The following is a 17,038-nucleotide window of genomic DNA, read 5'->3' as shown; positions in this document are numbered from 1 at the left end:
TGGCTTATGAGCACGACAGAGGTAGCTAACTTAGAGGTAAAAAAAGCATATGATGAGAAAGTAGCCGCTTCAAACGTCTCGATATGATGTGAAGTATAAAATGCATCCGCTACATAATATGAGGTAGTATCACGTTTTAAACTGTTAAAACATGCAACCCAGCAGAGGCATGACATCACTCTAATTATACTGAGTCATAACAGACAGACATTCAGTCACACGGTGGATAACAATAAGGCCCATCCTCCAAATCACAACAAACACAGTCCCTCCTCATTCAAGTTTCCTGCCATGCTCAGGGCCTGAAAACTTCATTCAGGAGTGCTGCCCAGTAAAGGTGAAGAGCCTGGCGTACGCTGACGAACATTCAAATCAATGGCAGAACAAGGAAAATTTATTTAGGGAGTGCTTATCGTACAACAAACTGGATTGTCACAAGGACACTGATAACGAAACGAATAAAACAAAAGGCAGAATAAATATGTCCAGGTGATAAGTGTAAATGTTTGTTCAGTTTAATTTCAATGATTCATTCTTCTACTTATGAAACAATAAAAAAATGAGTTTTCTTGAAAATAAACAAACTGTTTACTCTCACTGTTACCACCCAAACACATTTAGTGCAAACATACGACTGTGTTTAATACAGCCCCTTTATCATACAAGGAGCACATTTGAAATACAGTAAATGGTGAATTGTTTCCAATCATGTTTTCAAGGTTGCAAGCTGCTGTGCTAGAATGAAAAGGTAGCAGATGTCTGCTGCACCTTATTATGTCTGTAAGAGACTCTATGGTGAAAATATTGTTCGAATGTTTGAGTCTTTACTGCTGGACCTGCTGGGTCACAATCCAATTAACACTAGAAGAAATGATGACCCTGCGCATTTAAACATTACACTTTTGATTTTCTTTACTTTTATCACTTTAGCAAAATAATTGCTCTGTTTGGTCTTCATGAGCCATCTATGTAAATCTGTGGCACCATGCTCAGGTTCAGTCATGGTTCACAGTAACCATTGTGTTTATACTGACTCACATAAAAGATAAAAGGGGTCTGTTCAACAGTAAACCTGCGGGACCAAAGTCCTTCTAAAACCTGTAGTCAAAAACATGACATCATCTCAGTTCTGTTGTTTGACTTTCTGTCCTTCATTTTATGATGTTTGAAGTAGTGCCCATGTCCTAATATGGGACCATCACATAAAGTTATTGGTCAGAATTGCAATAAAGATTTTGTCAAACAGTCAGTTTCTGAACTGTCTGCTACCTCTGCTAACCTTTTTCCTTAGCTCCTCCCCCCCCCCCCCCTCCTCCTCTCTTACTCCTCTCTCTCTGTCTGTGCTCTCTCTCTCTCTCTCTCAGCCCTCCTTAATTCCATTATGATTGAGACGATGTCATCCACCTCTGAACTCCATTATCACCACTGGAACAGGCTGACAGTTCTCATTACCATGTTATAATCCCCTATTTAACAAAGGGGCAGAGAGAGAAGCAGCGCAGAGGGAGAGAGCGGAGAGACAACAGATGACACACACATCATGTAACACTGCCCTCTGCCACAGACACAAACACACTCCTGCAGGTAATCTGTGTGGTGTGTTCATACATGATACTAGCTTTATCATGCATTATTACTTCACAGCTCTGAACGTAACCCTACATGAATGTTCCACTCTGCAGGTTGTAGTATGATGTTTACACTTATTTATGAGCAGTCATCTGTTCTCTAATACTGTGTGTCCGACACTTAAATGAAGTGAGAGCGCTGCTTGTGCTTCTACTCTGCTAACCCAAAGCAGTGCAAGCTCGCATTACAGACCAATTCAAAATCACATCTGAAGTATAAGTGGATATACAGACACCGTGCAACTGGATGTAAGTAAGAAAGGCAACAGATTTCATAACTGAAACTCACAGAGGTCAGTGCATTATTTTTTATTCTAAGAAAGATTCAGTGTGAAATTGCTCTTTCATTTTCAGCTGCAGCTCTACTGCACTCTACAATTACCATCCCCTTCTTTTATAAAGACTGACATGTGATTGAACACCTCAAAGAATCAAAAACTGTCATCTCATCAGGAAGTCTGGTAAGACTTATTTTTTAATTATTGCTGATTCTGTTATCAGATACTCACTGATTTAAATCTCTTTGTAAAGTTTAAGTTTGTATGCCTTCTTGAATTTGGACTACTTGGACTATTTGGACAACTTAATACAAAGGAAGAGTGAGAAATAAAGAAATGTATACTTTTGCAAATCGTTTTCGTTTATGATGGCTCAACTACTGAAACATCACTGTCATCCCACAAATAATATCGAGCAGTCGGCCGAAAAGCATGATGTTGAATCAGTAATTTTAACCCCAATCTACACTTGGACCATCCCAATTTACATTACGCAGAGATAAGACTAGCTGTCTGGCACAGAGGGCAGGCACGGCAACTAACTTTTAATAAAACAGTGGAATGAGCATTATCCTTTGTTTTATCTTTACACGTCACTGTGTGCTTGTATTAACCTTCACTCTGACCCTGTCATAATATTTCCTTCAAGGACACCTCAAACATGACTGACATACATGTGAACACGTCTATAAGCGCTGTTTCTTCCCTATCTTAATCTGAAACATATAATTGAATGAGTTTTTAGAGATAATGAAGCTGATAACTCAAATATTCGTATACTGTCAGCTTCTCTTATACTATCCTGAACATGCCAGCCCACTTGTTGGTTAGCTAATGGAGAGTTTGGTCATAAGAGTGATGAACAAGTCATTTAAAGATCAGTGTTTCCCACACATAGACGAAAGCGCCCTCTCTCTCTCTCTCTCTCTCTCTCTCTCTCAAGCTTCTCATGGCTTAAAAATGTAATGTACGGCTGCTTGCTGATGATGCTGTGCTGGACTCCTATAAATAACGGAATATCGAGTGGAACTTTTCAAAACGCGAGGCGTAGTCTTCGTGTCTGTGCGCATGCGTGGATAAATTGAGCAGATTAAAGTTGTCGGTTGCTAAAACAAAATTAATTTAGAGGGCAAAACACATTTGATATAAATCCAAACCTTATATTAAAATGAACCGTAAGATAAGAGTAAGAAAAAGAGTATGTCGACCCCCCTCTGCCCGTATTTTGCCCTCTGCCATTTTCTTTGCAGCCGTCTGTTGGGGCAGCAGCATCAGGGCTTGTGACTCTAAAAAGCTTAACAAGCTGATTAGGAGGGCTGGCTCTGTGCTGGGGACTGCTGTGGAGCCCCTGGAGGTGGTGATGATTATGGACAATAACATGCTGCAAAAAGGACAGATTTAAAAATACTTTTTTACCTACTGCAATTGCACTTTATAACGACTCCTCTTTAAGTAAGGACAGAAGACATTTAAACTTTTAAACTTTAGCCTGAGTTGCATATATCATATATCAAACTGTATCGTGGGCTCATGTTTTTTTGTATGGGTGGGATATGTATGTATATATGTGTTGTGTGTTTGTATGTATGCTGGCTGCTGGAACACCTAAATTTCCCTGCTGGGATGAATAAAGTATATCTTATCTTATCTTATCTATTCCACCGCCCAGGTATCTCGTCATTCTGTGGGAAACACTGAGGATGTTACATTTTGGCTCACAAACACGGGCTAAAACATTCTCAAAACACTAAATTAACGTGTTCTACTGATTCACTCTGTGTTTGTGTGAAAGCACAGGATTACTCAGTAGACTTTGACAACTGCAATTTTAATATTTTATATGATTTTTATGTAACAGTTTCAAGTCCTCAAAAACCACTTCTGTCAGTTTTGAAAGTAGGACTTTAGGCTCCACAGTGTGAAATTCTTCTGTATCCAACATTACAAGCAGCAGCATGAGTCTTGTGTAAGAGTGTTTCTTCATTGTTTCAGTGATTTCAGTGTACATCCTATCCTCACAATAGTTTTCTAATGGGTTTGATACATGCTTATCAACCTCAGTTGATCAATGTTTTTTTAGCTTGATGCAGAAATTAGAGTTTATGATATTTATTCTGACTCTGAGAGTTAAACATTCCGGTATCTATGTCTTCTGCTTTTCCCTTTTGCCCTTGCTCCCCCATCCATACAGTATATGATGACCCACTGTTAGTTGTTCTTCAAATGGTTAAATCTAAAAGTGCAAAAATAAATTCTCATCAAGGAACTCAATCTCTTACCAACAATGTCGTTATTGTCTCTGTTCTCCAGCTCTGCGATGGGCACAAAGTCACAGTGCACCGCAGGGATGCCCTGACCATCATCACATGGCACGATGGACGAGTTGGAGTGGAGGGTCATCTCGTAGTCGTTGTTCAGTGAGCTGTACTGTTTGTTGGCCACCTTCAGCGTCGCCTTGGTGATGTAGTACACCTACAGAGAAAGAGTGGGCAATGTGTCTGCATTGTAAAATTCAACCTAATGAGACTGGTTACAAAACAACTATAGAACAATATGCAATGTTCAATTACATTTTTTTAATAGTGCTAAAAATATATTAATAAATCTGAAAATGTATTTTTTCACCGCTTAATTTTAAAACAAATCTGAGGTTAGCTGACAGCTAGCTTAGCTTCATCTGACTGCATCAAAACAGTGTGAACTTTCAGGTCCAACTAGGATGTGGTGTCACAGCAGCACAATTACTTCTCTTGTTGACCAGATAATAAAACGAAGCTGCGATGGACTCGGCTAAACTGGCCAATTTAAACTTGATATGCAAGGCACACTTCTTCATTTACACTTTACAACTTTCTCTCTCTCTCTCTTCCTCTTGTCTTTATAGCTGTCTTTATTTCCTCTCCTCTCCTCCTCCTTCTCTTTGATTTATTCCACACAGAGATAGTAGCATGAAACTAATGTGATGAGCATTCAGAGCACTCAGAGTCAGTCACACCTACTCAATGTTCTGTCAATACTCAGATCACGACAGGAAGACAGATTCATTCCTTTATTTATCTTCAGAGGGCAGGGGGCACAAATTGGATCCAGGGCTGTGTGAGGAGTCACTGCAAGTGGCTGATACCTGAGCCGGAGTGACTAGCAGATGATGACCGGGGTTAATTGACTTATTATGCTCAGTGGAACAGACTGAGCAGAGTGTGTTCTACCTTTCTGCAGCTGAAAAGGTAAACAGGAACATGCAGAGGGCATGTTTTGGGGGGGGGTAGACAAGAGCATGGTCTCTGCATGAATATTGAGGACCTCTGTTAAAGCTTGAAAAAATTAAGACCACATTTTTCGCTTGCGTTGACAGTAAAATGTAGATGTTCTTTTTAATTTCACTTAAATTATGTTTTATCAGATAAACCAGATGAATGTAATATATAATTGAATAACTCGTACATTTCATTAGAGGCTTGTACTTAATCTGTGTCCTGCATGAATGAGGATTTTTTAAAATATGAATCATACCTTAATATTTATGAATATTTAAAGGATCCCAAGGAATATGCTTAAGTCCTTCCATTAAAATCTCCTCATTTGCAGCCTTGCAGCAAAGGGCAGAGGTCACCGTCTGTGTCAGTTATGAAAGAAGGAGCTGGAGCTGCTAGGCATCACACATCGCACAAAAAGGGCAGAAAAGCAGATGCTTGCTTACACGAGGTCTTGAACCGGGGGCCCTCCGGTTGAAAGATGATCCTATTAACAGAAGTTACATCTACGACCCTTAAAGGGCAAAAGTGGGCCAAGTGTAATGGCTTTTGACTGAATTATGAATGAGTCTCACTCTACAAATAAAATTGCTTTGTGAATATCTGAACTGATATTTTGATATCAAAATGATTCATCAATGGTGATCATCTCTTTTTTTCCCACCAAGACAACTATAACGATCATGAGGAAGTGAAATCTGTTTTCTTTGATCTTTAGAACCAGATTATGTAAACCAGAGCACACTTTTTATTAAGCTATTATTACAGCTTCTGCAAAAAGGGTTTAACTTTGTCTAATTTTGATATCTCTTTTTTATTACATTTTTTTGAGAAACATAAAAATCTACAAATACAAGCTAAGCTTAAAAATTGGCTGCTCTCTCCATTTTAAACAGTTAAATGGACTCTACCAGCCATGACTCCTTCATGAAGCATGCAGGCTTTCGCTCCTTCCAGTTAAAAAAAACAGCAGTCTTTTTAACTGAGAGACAGCCCAACGCCCAAAGGTGTGAGACAACTGGGCTAGTTATGCTCTCAGGCTTACTGCCTAAAATGCAAACAGTAAGGGATAAGGGATCATTTTGACAATATCTCAATTATATGTTAAAACTTTTTTCCACAGTGCTGAAATACAGTATGGCAGCCCTGTGATTGACCGGCGACCAGTGATTGACCGGCGACCAGTACAGGATGTACCCCGCCTCTTGTCCAATAACAGCTAGGTATCGATAATGGCTGGATTGGATGGATGGTCTTTCTTCTTATGTCCTACTTCTGAACAGAACTGTGAGTGGACTTTCAGCCAAAGCTTAGTTTCAGCAGTCAGAGTTGCTCAAACAGAGTGGATATATTCCAAACTCTGGACAGTCCCTTTCGCAGCTGACACGATGAATCCTTGTAGAAACATTGCCAATGCAATAACACAGAGTTTTCCTAATTAAGTCTTTTTTTTTCATGTAGGATTATTATCAGACATCTGAAGCGTTTCTCTTGCTTTGGCCAAACTTCGAAAAACATTCTAGCACAGAAGACTATTGTTTCCATTTCATACACTGTTGTTACTAAAATGTGATTGCTTTACTTCCAGTATAAAGTTTGAACGTATCAGTTACTAAGCCAGAAAAGAAGCTTTACAAACACATCTGACCACAGCTTGTAGTTCTTACAGTCATTTCTAATAAAATGTAAATAAACCATTAGACAAGTTTTCTTAAACTGTTCTCAGCAGCGAGCACACCCTCTGTCTCATGTACCCCCCCCCCCCCCTCCCCCCGTGCAAAATATGTCTCAAACATATACATTTCAGTAAAGTATGACTTAATAAATCCCTTCTGCAAATCCTCTAATACTTGCCTCCAGCTCATTCATTGGCCTAAAGTCCTGCAGGCAGGAGAAGATTTTGTAGAGGGGTTTATTAGGCACTACTTTAACAATGATACAATTATTTGAAGCGCCATGAGCTTACAAAAAGTATACCTGAGAGTAAGTCTTATGTCTTATAGCCTTTAGATATTGTTTTACTATTGTCAAAATAAGACATAAGCCAACCTTAAAAATGACAACCATGTTTCGGAGCTTCCTTTTAAAGAATGTGAGAAAAAACATGTCCCTGCAGCACTTGAAGCTATTGTACAAAATACAAAAACGATAACATGTTTCGGTGATGGTTTCAGGAGCCTTCATGTGAGGACTGAAATGGGTGAGTAGGATATGCTAACCTTGCCTTGCTCCACTAGAGAGTAGAACTTGTCAACTTCCTTGTTGAAGGCCGTGATCTTGATTTCCCCCTGTTGACCGAAACAACAATTAGTTCTGGGATAAAAAGTGGCCATGTGTGACGTACTGTACTGACGGATATTCAAGCCTCTGCACTCCTCTACTCACACTCTCGTCCACTGTATCAAAGGAAAAGAGCTTGCCCTCTCCTTTAGAGTTACTCCAGTTGCGGATGCTGGACTTGTTTGTGACTCGGGCTCTGATGGTCCACCTACAGATAAACACAGTAGATATTTGCATTAATGAATCAGCATATGTAAAGTCGACACAATGACAATATAACCCAACATGAAAAAAAGAGGGTTTGAAGGGAATCTAAACCAAGTACTTGGACATAGTTGTTCTGTTGCCAATACCTGCACCAGTTTCAGTCTAAAATGCAGTACAGGCAAGGCATCAACCCCATACAATAACCAACAAGCCCCCCCAAAAAAATGTAGCGGTTGTGGGTAAATTATTGCATGACTATAACAAATATCAACAGTGTGGTGCTACCAGAGAGCAATACTAGTCAAAATGTTAGCAAACAGGGTTTATCATGCACGTTATTTAAACCGTACTTGCATGGGACAGATACTCTGTATTAGCCAACACTCAAGTATCAGAATCCGAATTGGGAAAGGGGAAAAATGATAGCAAATGTCTGAAAAGTCAAAATCAAAACAATTCCAAAAACAATCACTGAACAAAATGTTATGTTTTGCAGATGTTTTGCCTGAAAGAAGTCAATAATATACCTTCAATCATGGAATGGTATTTCTCCAAAAACATCTGCAAATGACTATCATGTGTATGGACAGTGAAGCTTCTTTTAATTAGTAGTTCAAAAGAGAATTACAAAAAACATGCTTGACCAACACAGTTCTGTTCAACTTCACTTAAGTAATTGCATTCTAGAGGTCTGCACCAGGAAAGCTGCAGAGACACTTCAAAAAGCTTCGTCTTATGTTAATGCGCATCCCAACTTAGCTCACATCAGTCACGAATGAGAGACCCAACTGTGCAACAGAACAATTCCCAAGGAGATTGGATGAGTGTCTTTTTAGTCTTTTTTAAAGTTCCATGAAAGCAAAACGCAAAATAAAACATCCGGCAACTTTCTTTTCAAAGAGTGAACTAGGTGTTGCATCTGCCAATTCCTGGATGCATTCAAAATGTGCTTCTTGTTTCTGTTTTTAACACCAGCCAGCCGAGCTCGGCAGTTTATGCAGCAGTGAGCTTTTGACTGCGTTGATAATTGTGCAGCGGAGGATATTCATACTATAACTTTGCCTGCAATTAAATCCCCTATCATGAGAGCAGCTGCTGGCCCAGAGTGAACCCCATTCCCTGCTCAGTATGGATAAGACTGCTACACCGAGGTTTATGGCAGCCAAAAGCCAATTATAGTCTGCTCTAGATGCTATGACTTAACAAAGGGCGAATGGGCTGAGAGTCATGCAAACAGCAATAAAAGACCTAGTGCACATGCACACATATCATCCCTATACAACCTACTGTATGTCACACTATGTCACACACACAGGCACACAACTCCACTTTTCATTTGGCACAAACATACAGAGAAGAGCAGCTGCTGAAGTCATCCCTTTTTACTCACTGTAGGTACTCCCCAACTTCAAAGTTGGAACAGTCATCAGTTTATTACAACACCTAGAGGCACAGTTATCTTTACAGCTTGCAATTTCAAACAGGGCTACGTTATCAAAGCCCAAACACTGAGAGAGTATTGACGGGGTGCCTTAACTCAAATCTGGAACACTACATCTTGTAGTGCTCCTGTCTATTTCTGGACCACTTTAAAGGTCAGAGACAGAGACTTAAACCAAATGAAATAATAAGAAGCGAAAAGGGGGGAAAAAGCAGTAAAATTGAACCCCGAGGCAGGGGAAGAAATTGTGAAAGGGAAGGGAAGGAGGGAGGGGAGAAAAAACTTGGTAGGCCAAATCCCCACCAGGCCAAATCAGAATCAAAACCTCAGCAGTCATAAAGACCCAGCAGTACCTGCCATTAAAGTGCCCCATTTCCCAGGCAGGATCGGTCATTTCATTTCCATGCAGATGGGCTGACTAACATGCACCATAGGAAATACACACAGCCACATGCATTGATACCGGGAAAAAAAAAAAAAGTTCACATGTGCATACAAACACACACCCACAGATTTCCAAACATGCCCTAAAGAGCCACTCAAAAATGGCAGCAAACAGGGAAGCAGCAACAGCTCGAAAATAGATAGTTTAGCTGATGAATAAGCAGAGAGGGAGTCAAATCTGAGCTAAATCATCAGTAAACGTGAGCAGTACTGTACTGAGGTGCTTGAAACTTGGGATGAAATGCATGTAGGTCAGGTTCTGTGCGTTTTAGCTATTCAATATAAAATCCAAGATGTGTTTAGATTTCCTCACAGATCCTATACCAGTGTTTATGGCAGCTATTTTAGATTTAGTCAGTTATTGAAAATATTATGCATTTTCAATGTCCGACAGCCAACCTCTAACATATAGTCCGGTCTCCTCTCATCAAGTTAATGAAAACAAAGCGTAAATGTTTTTATTAACAGAGATCTATTTTTAGCTGGCCAACGTCTCGTGTTCGTCATGGAGAGACAGTCATGGATGAACATTTATCACCATTTCTTTCGTGAATGAAATGAACACTGTACCATACATGTACTGCATGTTTAAGCAGGCGCACACACACTTTGACACACACATTTTACTTACTTGCTTTGGTACGGGTTCAGTTGAGCGATAGGAATCACTTTTGTCGAAGAGCCTGGAGAAGTGCTGGCAGCCTTCATGGGGGAAACTTTCATTGGGGAAGCTTTAAAGGGTGAAGCCTTCATAGGTGAAGCTTTCATCGGGGAAGCCGCCATTGTAGAAACCTTGATTGGTGAAGCCTTCATGGGGGAAAACTTCATAGGTGAAGTCTTCATTGGTGAAGCCTTCATGGGGGAAAACTTCATAGGTGAAGTCTTCATGGGTGAAGTATTCATGGGTGAAGTATTCACTTTCATGGTTGACTTTCCTGCAAAGCCTCCTCCGTGACCTGGGGAAGAAGAAAAGAACATTTAAAACCAAGTCAAATACTTGAAGGATAACTCTGAGCAACAAGATTGTATATCAATACTGCTGAAATGTGTTCAAGTTAATCATCAAACGTAAAAAAGTTATCTTTCTTTAATTTTACTTAACAACAGTTCATTCAGTAAACTGCCTATCTTGCAGAAATGTTGCTGAGAATCAAAGAAAGGAATTGTCTTTAAAGTAGACTCTTAACAGACTCGGATGTGTAAACAGATGGGGTTCCATACAAACAGAGATTGCATATACCTCAAAGTCTTCTAAAGTTCTTAGTTAGAGTTGATATGGACACATAACTTTACTGATACAAAACTGATAGAGCACCTAAAAGTTTGCCAACAGGAAGTAAAAACTTAAAGGCTTAATATGCGATTTTTCACACTTAAATGTAATAGAAATAAAGTATATCCTTATAAAAATAACTCTGTGAGTAATGACTGTCGACAATGGGTGTAACACCCGAGTCCCATTGTCTGTGATGCTTTACGAGTTTTCCGAGTCCTATCTTCACTTTGTTTACATCGCCAGGACGGCGGCTGACTCCTCCCCTCGCAAAGTTGTTTAATTGAGGGACTACAGAAAAGAATAACATTCTGTACTCACTGCTTAATTGAATGTCACATAAGCGTTTCTAGATCACGCTCATTTCAGGTAAATATACATGCAGTGTGAAGATACGAGCATAATAAAGATCGCTAGCATTAGCATGCTAACACAACAATGCAGCGCGAGTTGTTTTGGTTTCATGCTGGTGCTCAAGGGCGACATCTGCTGGATCAAATTTTTTTTTTAAAAGCATATAAAGCCTTTAATTGTGCCCTGAACAAATGTCTCAGCTCTATTTAAAAAAAATATTTATCTGATCTTGTGAGCAGCCCAAAACTCTCCCCACAGTCCTCTTTGTGAAGTAACTAATTCACCTGTTAGATCAATGTGTGCCAATGAACATCTCCTTGACTTATCTTGAGTAAAACGTATGATTAGTTATTAGAAGTTATTGGTCCAAAGCACCAGTCATAAATCAGTAAAAAACTACTCTTAACCATATAAATGCTTCATGAACATTTTATATTCAGACTGAGAATTAATGAGTTTCACCTACTACGCCTTTTTAAAAGGAAGAGTGATCACTGAACATTGGAATGATTGAACATTTTTCATATTGTGTAGGACCTCACATATAGGTAAGGTATACACTCTGAACGCTCTTCAGCCTCTCAAGGTGCCGGCCACAGGATGCATTTTTCAGACATTACAAGATGATTGCCTGATAATATTTATTAAAGTATAATATTATATTTATTATCAGCTCTCAATGCCCATGGCAATGATTGACAAGAGAACAACATGTCCTACTTTTTCAAAATTATAATCAAAATGCTGATGTGGTAGTAGCAGCAATTGTGTGTTTGTGTGTGTGTGTGTGTGAGAGAGAGAGAGAGAGAGAGAGAGAGAAAGCCAGTCTACACAACACCAAAACATTGGATGAACCAAAGCTGGCCTTAAAACAACAAACAGCCAATTGATTGAAGCAATTTATTGTCGTATCATACACCAAAGATAATCCAGAGGAATGGAAAATAAAAGTCGGAACTTCACTTGAATCTAGCCTGCAACATATTTAATGCAAGAGTGTTTAACTTGTGTGTCATTTAATCATACTGAAACATTATAGGGCCACGCATAGAGACCTTATAGAATACTACATAAAATGGCACAAATGTCTGGACCACCAAAAAGCAACAGATTATCACAAATCATTTTGAACATAAAACAGGAGTCCAGATTGTGTGAGTATGAAGAATTTTGAAGATCTGAAATTCTGTTGTAAAAAACCTGTTGTTTTAGAGGTTTTTCTGTGATTATGTAAAAATCTGCTAACGTAAGAAAAACAGGCGCTGTAGCCTTATACCTTGACGGATCTCAAAACTTTGAATTGATTTGTTCTGAGCTCAGCTGGTACTATAAGTACTGTAAAGGAAATCATCACATTCCACTGTGAACATTCATGGGTGAATCATTCCTAGTGTTTTTATTATTATTATTAAAAAATAATGCTGTGATGTTTTGAACAACTGTGGCTATAATTTACAAGATCAATCTTCCACTTACTCAACTCATACCAGAAATATAAAACTCACAAACAAACTTTAGCTTAGAAATACTGCGGTGAAAAAAGAAAAGTTAAGAATAAGCTCCTTCTGTTTATAAAGCAACTGTTCAGCATTAATCACTTTTGTTTCAAGTTTCAATGCCAGAAAACTTGAAAAGTTTGGACCCATCCGCAAAATCACAAGGTGTTATCTCACTTCCCACAATACAGACGCATCGACCCCCCCAGCAGTGATTCAGGCCAGAGAGTTGTCTGTTGTCAGGATATATTTTTATGCAATGGATGACGCCTGGTTTTGGCATGAATGAGCCACCATATTGAGCAACAGCATTCAAGAGGAGAATTGTCAGGAATTCAAAAAAGAGATGTGATTCCATGGAGACCCCTTCCTCTGATTTAAGCTCCAACAAACACTACCCTCTGTGATCCCCTCTTTTGCGGGTGTGTGTGTGTGTGTGTGTGTGTGTGTGCAATGAGCAAATTCATCTGGGAAATCACAGACTGAACTGCTTTTTTTCAGGTAAGGGGTAATTAACATCAATATTCATCCACACGCTGAGAGACGCTGAGAGAGGAAGCATTGCAAGACAAAAAGAGGAGATGATAGGTGTAGTTTGGGTGGAGGCAGGGGGTTGAGAGGAGAGATGGGTGCGAGAGGTTTATAAAGGATCCTCATTTTATATGATTAAGATCAGTACAGAGTCCTAATATGTATGCTGGTTACGTCTTCAACAGCTGCTGTGTGTTTGTAGAATGGTTGTGGGGAGAATACTGTAGCAGAGAAAGATAAAGACTAAAAAAAAGATCATAAATAAGGGAAGTGATCAAGGAAGCGAGTATGTAAAGAAAGAGAGAGAGAGATTGAGAGAGAGAAAGGAGGAGATGGAAAGAGTTGTGAAGACAGAAAACCTGCAGAGAATGGTTAGTGATGAATAATGAATTTTTTGTTAAACTGCACTTCAGCGAGGGCAAATCTCTTTTTGGAATTCAAATGGATCATCCACAAAGCAGTTTGAAGGTAGTCCATTTCAAGGAGAGCTGCTGATGAATATTTAAATGAGCACATAGAGATGCTGGTGAGTGCTGTGACATGACCTTTGATTCCACGCCTGCTGCCGAAGGACTAATTTTGGAAGATTCCTTTTTTAATATTGTGATGTATTTGCCTTTCTTTTTGACGGCATAGTAAAATATCATCTGATCACATCTTCCCACTGTGAGGATGTCAGTGTTCACTACTTTAAAGAATACCGGGAGCAGAATGAGGGGCTTTTCATTCAGCTTATTACACATCGCCTTTGCTTTGCTCCTCTGTCCTCTGGTCACCATGACCTGGGAATGGATCAAGGTCCTCCAGAACTTAAGGTGTTACAATCCTCAAATGTGTCTAGAAAAGACAAGAAGGTAAAAGCAGAGAACCACATGGACTTCCAACGTGGACATTTTTCTCTGGACAGTAACTACCTATCACCCATTCAATTTTCATTTAGCAAAAAAGAGCCATAAGAATCATCAGTAGAAGTCGGTATAGAGATCCATCAAACCCACTATTCATTCAGAAAAAGTTGTTGAAATTTCATGAATTAGTTGATTACAGTATTCTGCAAATTATGTTTAAAGCTCACCAGAAAACGTTGCCAAAAAACATCCAAAACAGATTTGAAAAAAGGGAAAGCCGTTATAATTTAAAAGGAACAGAGATCTTTAATAAACCAAGATTCACAACCAAATTGAGGGAATGTTGTTTTACTATAAAAGGAATCGGTTTATGGAACAATCTCAACAGAGAAACTAAAGAATCCAAATCAAACAAGATATTTAAAAGAAAAATTAAAGCCAGTTTGTTGAAGAAATATGTGGAAATATGTCAATGAGATGTATTGTTCTGTTTTGTGATGCTGTGACAAAAAAGTATAGTGATATGCTTTGTACGGTGTAAAATAAATTGAAAATGAGGACCTATGATGGGGCTGCCAGTGGCTGTGTTTGCCTGCAGCCAATTTATTTGATTTGAATTGTTTTTGAATTAAGTGTTTTGTTTTGTTTTAATTAATGCTTTGTGAAAGAGGGGCAGATATTATAAGAGTAGTCTTCTTTCTGCTCATTTTCATTCAAAATTTTAGATTTTATGTTTGTTTGTGTCTCTTAACTTTATTGTTTGAATTAAATAAAATTTACAAATAAAACAAATAAATAAATATCAAAAAGAAAAAAGTCATTTTACTTACCAGGAAAGTGAGTGCCTTGACTGATGTATTGTTGTAGAAACATCAGTCTTGTATTATGAATCCTTTTGCATGGTTGCAATATTTAGACTGAGAGAGCTAACAATAGAAAAACAATAACAGCACCAACAGACGCTCGTGTTGATCCAGACAATATCTACAATTACCATCCGGCTGTTGTTTGTCTCCAACAACAAGTTGAGTTAAAATCTATCAGCGCTCCCACAGAATAAAAGTGTGAATGTGGCACAGACAGACACATATATCTGTATGTTCAAAATAATTAAAATAATAAATTACCCTATAAACTAAAGGCATACACGGGCTACATTAACACAAGGGGGGTCTCAGCACAATCATTTATAGGAGGTAATAATAACAGAGAACTTCTGTCTCTGCGTTTGATTATGAAGAAGGTTCTATAAAATGCCCTCAAACAAACAAACTATCCTAAAAAATAAACCTGATGTTAAAAAAAAATACCTCCAGGTGTAGCTAAGATATGGTCATTATGGAAATCATTAAATAAGTGTTAAGTCAGAATAAGGCTAGAATCATTCAAAAATGTTTTCATTTGCTTCACCACAAAAATGTTAAAGGTCACATATTATGCAAAATATACTTAACCATGTTTTTTTAACGCTAATATGTGTCTCTAGCCTGTCTATGAACCCCCAAATTATGAGAAAAGTCCATCCTCTCTGTCTCCTGCCTGCTCCACTTTACAGAAAATGTGTGCTCAAACAGTCCGTTTGGAGATTTTCCCTTCATGACATCACAAAGGGCAGTAACCCCTCCCCCTGTCAAGCTGGTGACACTCCCACAGCTCAGGGTTTGTTCTGCACTCTGAGTCTGCCTTCTCAATGTAATCGATTGGGAATGGTTTCAAAAGAAGCCTGAGCCACCAAAGTTTTTCTAGAGGGGTGTGGTCTTACACAGCTCATTTGCATTTAAAGCTACAGAAACAGAAACAGCCTGTTCTGAGCACCCTTATACATGTATTTGTGCTTCAAAGTTATTTCTTCCATTCTCTGACACAATAATAGATTTATGTTTGCTACTAGCAGCAGGCGGTCTCTTCGAGCCATCCAACATGGCTGCTACGTGCATCAACAGTAACGTTTAAGCTGTAACTATTTTGTTTATTACAGCTGAGTCCTCTTTTTGTATAATCAAATCAATAACACTGAAAGCATTGTGTTGTTATTTTCACTATCACGTAGTGTGTTGTCATCATCTGGTTTTAGCTAACAAAACAAAGCTACTCCTGGAGGTGTGCCATGTTGCTTGTCCGACTTGCAATTGGAACGTGGTTAACACAGGTGTGACTTCATTCCCAGCTCTGAGATCCCAGTTCCGAGGTAAATGTAACGCACCATAAACATTGACGCGGTATTAGTGACGTCATCCATCTGACTTTGGAAGCCAATCAATGGCGGTCACCATTTTTGAAATGCTGCCTCTATCTAACTTTCCGTCAATCTAGTAACAAGCAAAGAGCAGAAGCTGAAGCGGGCCTCAAGTCCCCAAACAAACACCGACCACACGCCAGCCTGTCACCCAGGGCAGCCACGTGCCTTATAATGTCGACATTTGTTGTTGCAGCTTGGTCACGAGTAGGAACCATCTTGTGTAAATTGCACTGGAGTAAGCGGAGATGTCCTATTTTCTCTTACAGGAACTGGGAGGGGCCAAGATCGGAGGAAAAGATGCAGGCAGCCTCCAAATTCTTTTTTTAGCCCAAAACTATCAAGTACCTGGATTTGTGATTTCAGATGTTTCTATTTCAAGTGACAGAAATATCAATAAACAAGGAAACATACCATTTTAGTAAGAGACAACATGCAGGACTGTTTCATCAGCCAGACAATTAAACAGAGCAGAAGGTTCTGTGTATCTGGCAAAAACCTCTGAGGTGACGTGATTCAAAGGGTACAACGCAGAGAGCGTTGCATGGACTATTTAATGCAGCGCCATCATCTTTGCTGAGTCAAATGAGTTGACTTTCCCTCCCTCTCTTCCTTCATCTATGCATCACTACGAGGGGATAGAGTCCACAACACAATATTCATGAAGCCATGAACTAGAGGAGCCATCGGCCCACACAAGCTCCCTCAGTCTCAACACGCACATACAGACACACACCTACACATGCACAAACACACAACATATACCGA

The 17,038-nt window shown here is 39.2% G+C and overlaps 1 protein-coding gene across 2 annotated transcripts in view; it reads right to left on the bottom strand.

Annotated features, from left to right (window-relative positions):
* The window catches only part of LOC132988009 (replication protein A 70 kDa DNA-binding subunit-like), a 43,907-nt gene that overhangs the window by 22,452 nt on the left and 4,417 nt on the right, over positions 1–17,038 (bottom strand). The window contains exons 7-11 of one of the 2 annotated variants that reach the window (XM_061055072.1): positions 10,451–10,488; positions 10,164–10,384; positions 7,546–7,648; positions 7,380–7,448; positions 4,186–4,378 (exon numbers count right to left, since the gene is read on the bottom strand). In XM_061055072.1, coding sequence (XP_060911055.1) covers positions 4,186–4,378; positions 7,380–7,448; positions 7,546–7,648; positions 10,164–10,384; positions 10,451–10,488 — 624 coding nt within the window. Of the gene's footprint in view, positions 1–4,185; positions 4,379–7,379; positions 7,449–7,545; positions 7,649–10,163; positions 10,489–17,038 lie in introns of both variants that reach the window. The other variant, XM_061055071.1, reaches the window with a different exon arrangement.

Source organism: Labrus mixtus, chromosome 14 (genome assembly GCF_963584025.1).
Source record: "Labrus mixtus chromosome 14, fLabMix1.1, whole genome shotgun sequence".
In the NCBI taxonomy this organism is placed as follows: domain Eukaryota; kingdom Metazoa; phylum Chordata; class Actinopteri; order Labriformes; family Labridae; genus Labrus; species Labrus mixtus.
Note: the sequence above shows the minus strand (reverse complement) of the source record. Positions and strands in the feature narration are given on the sequence as shown.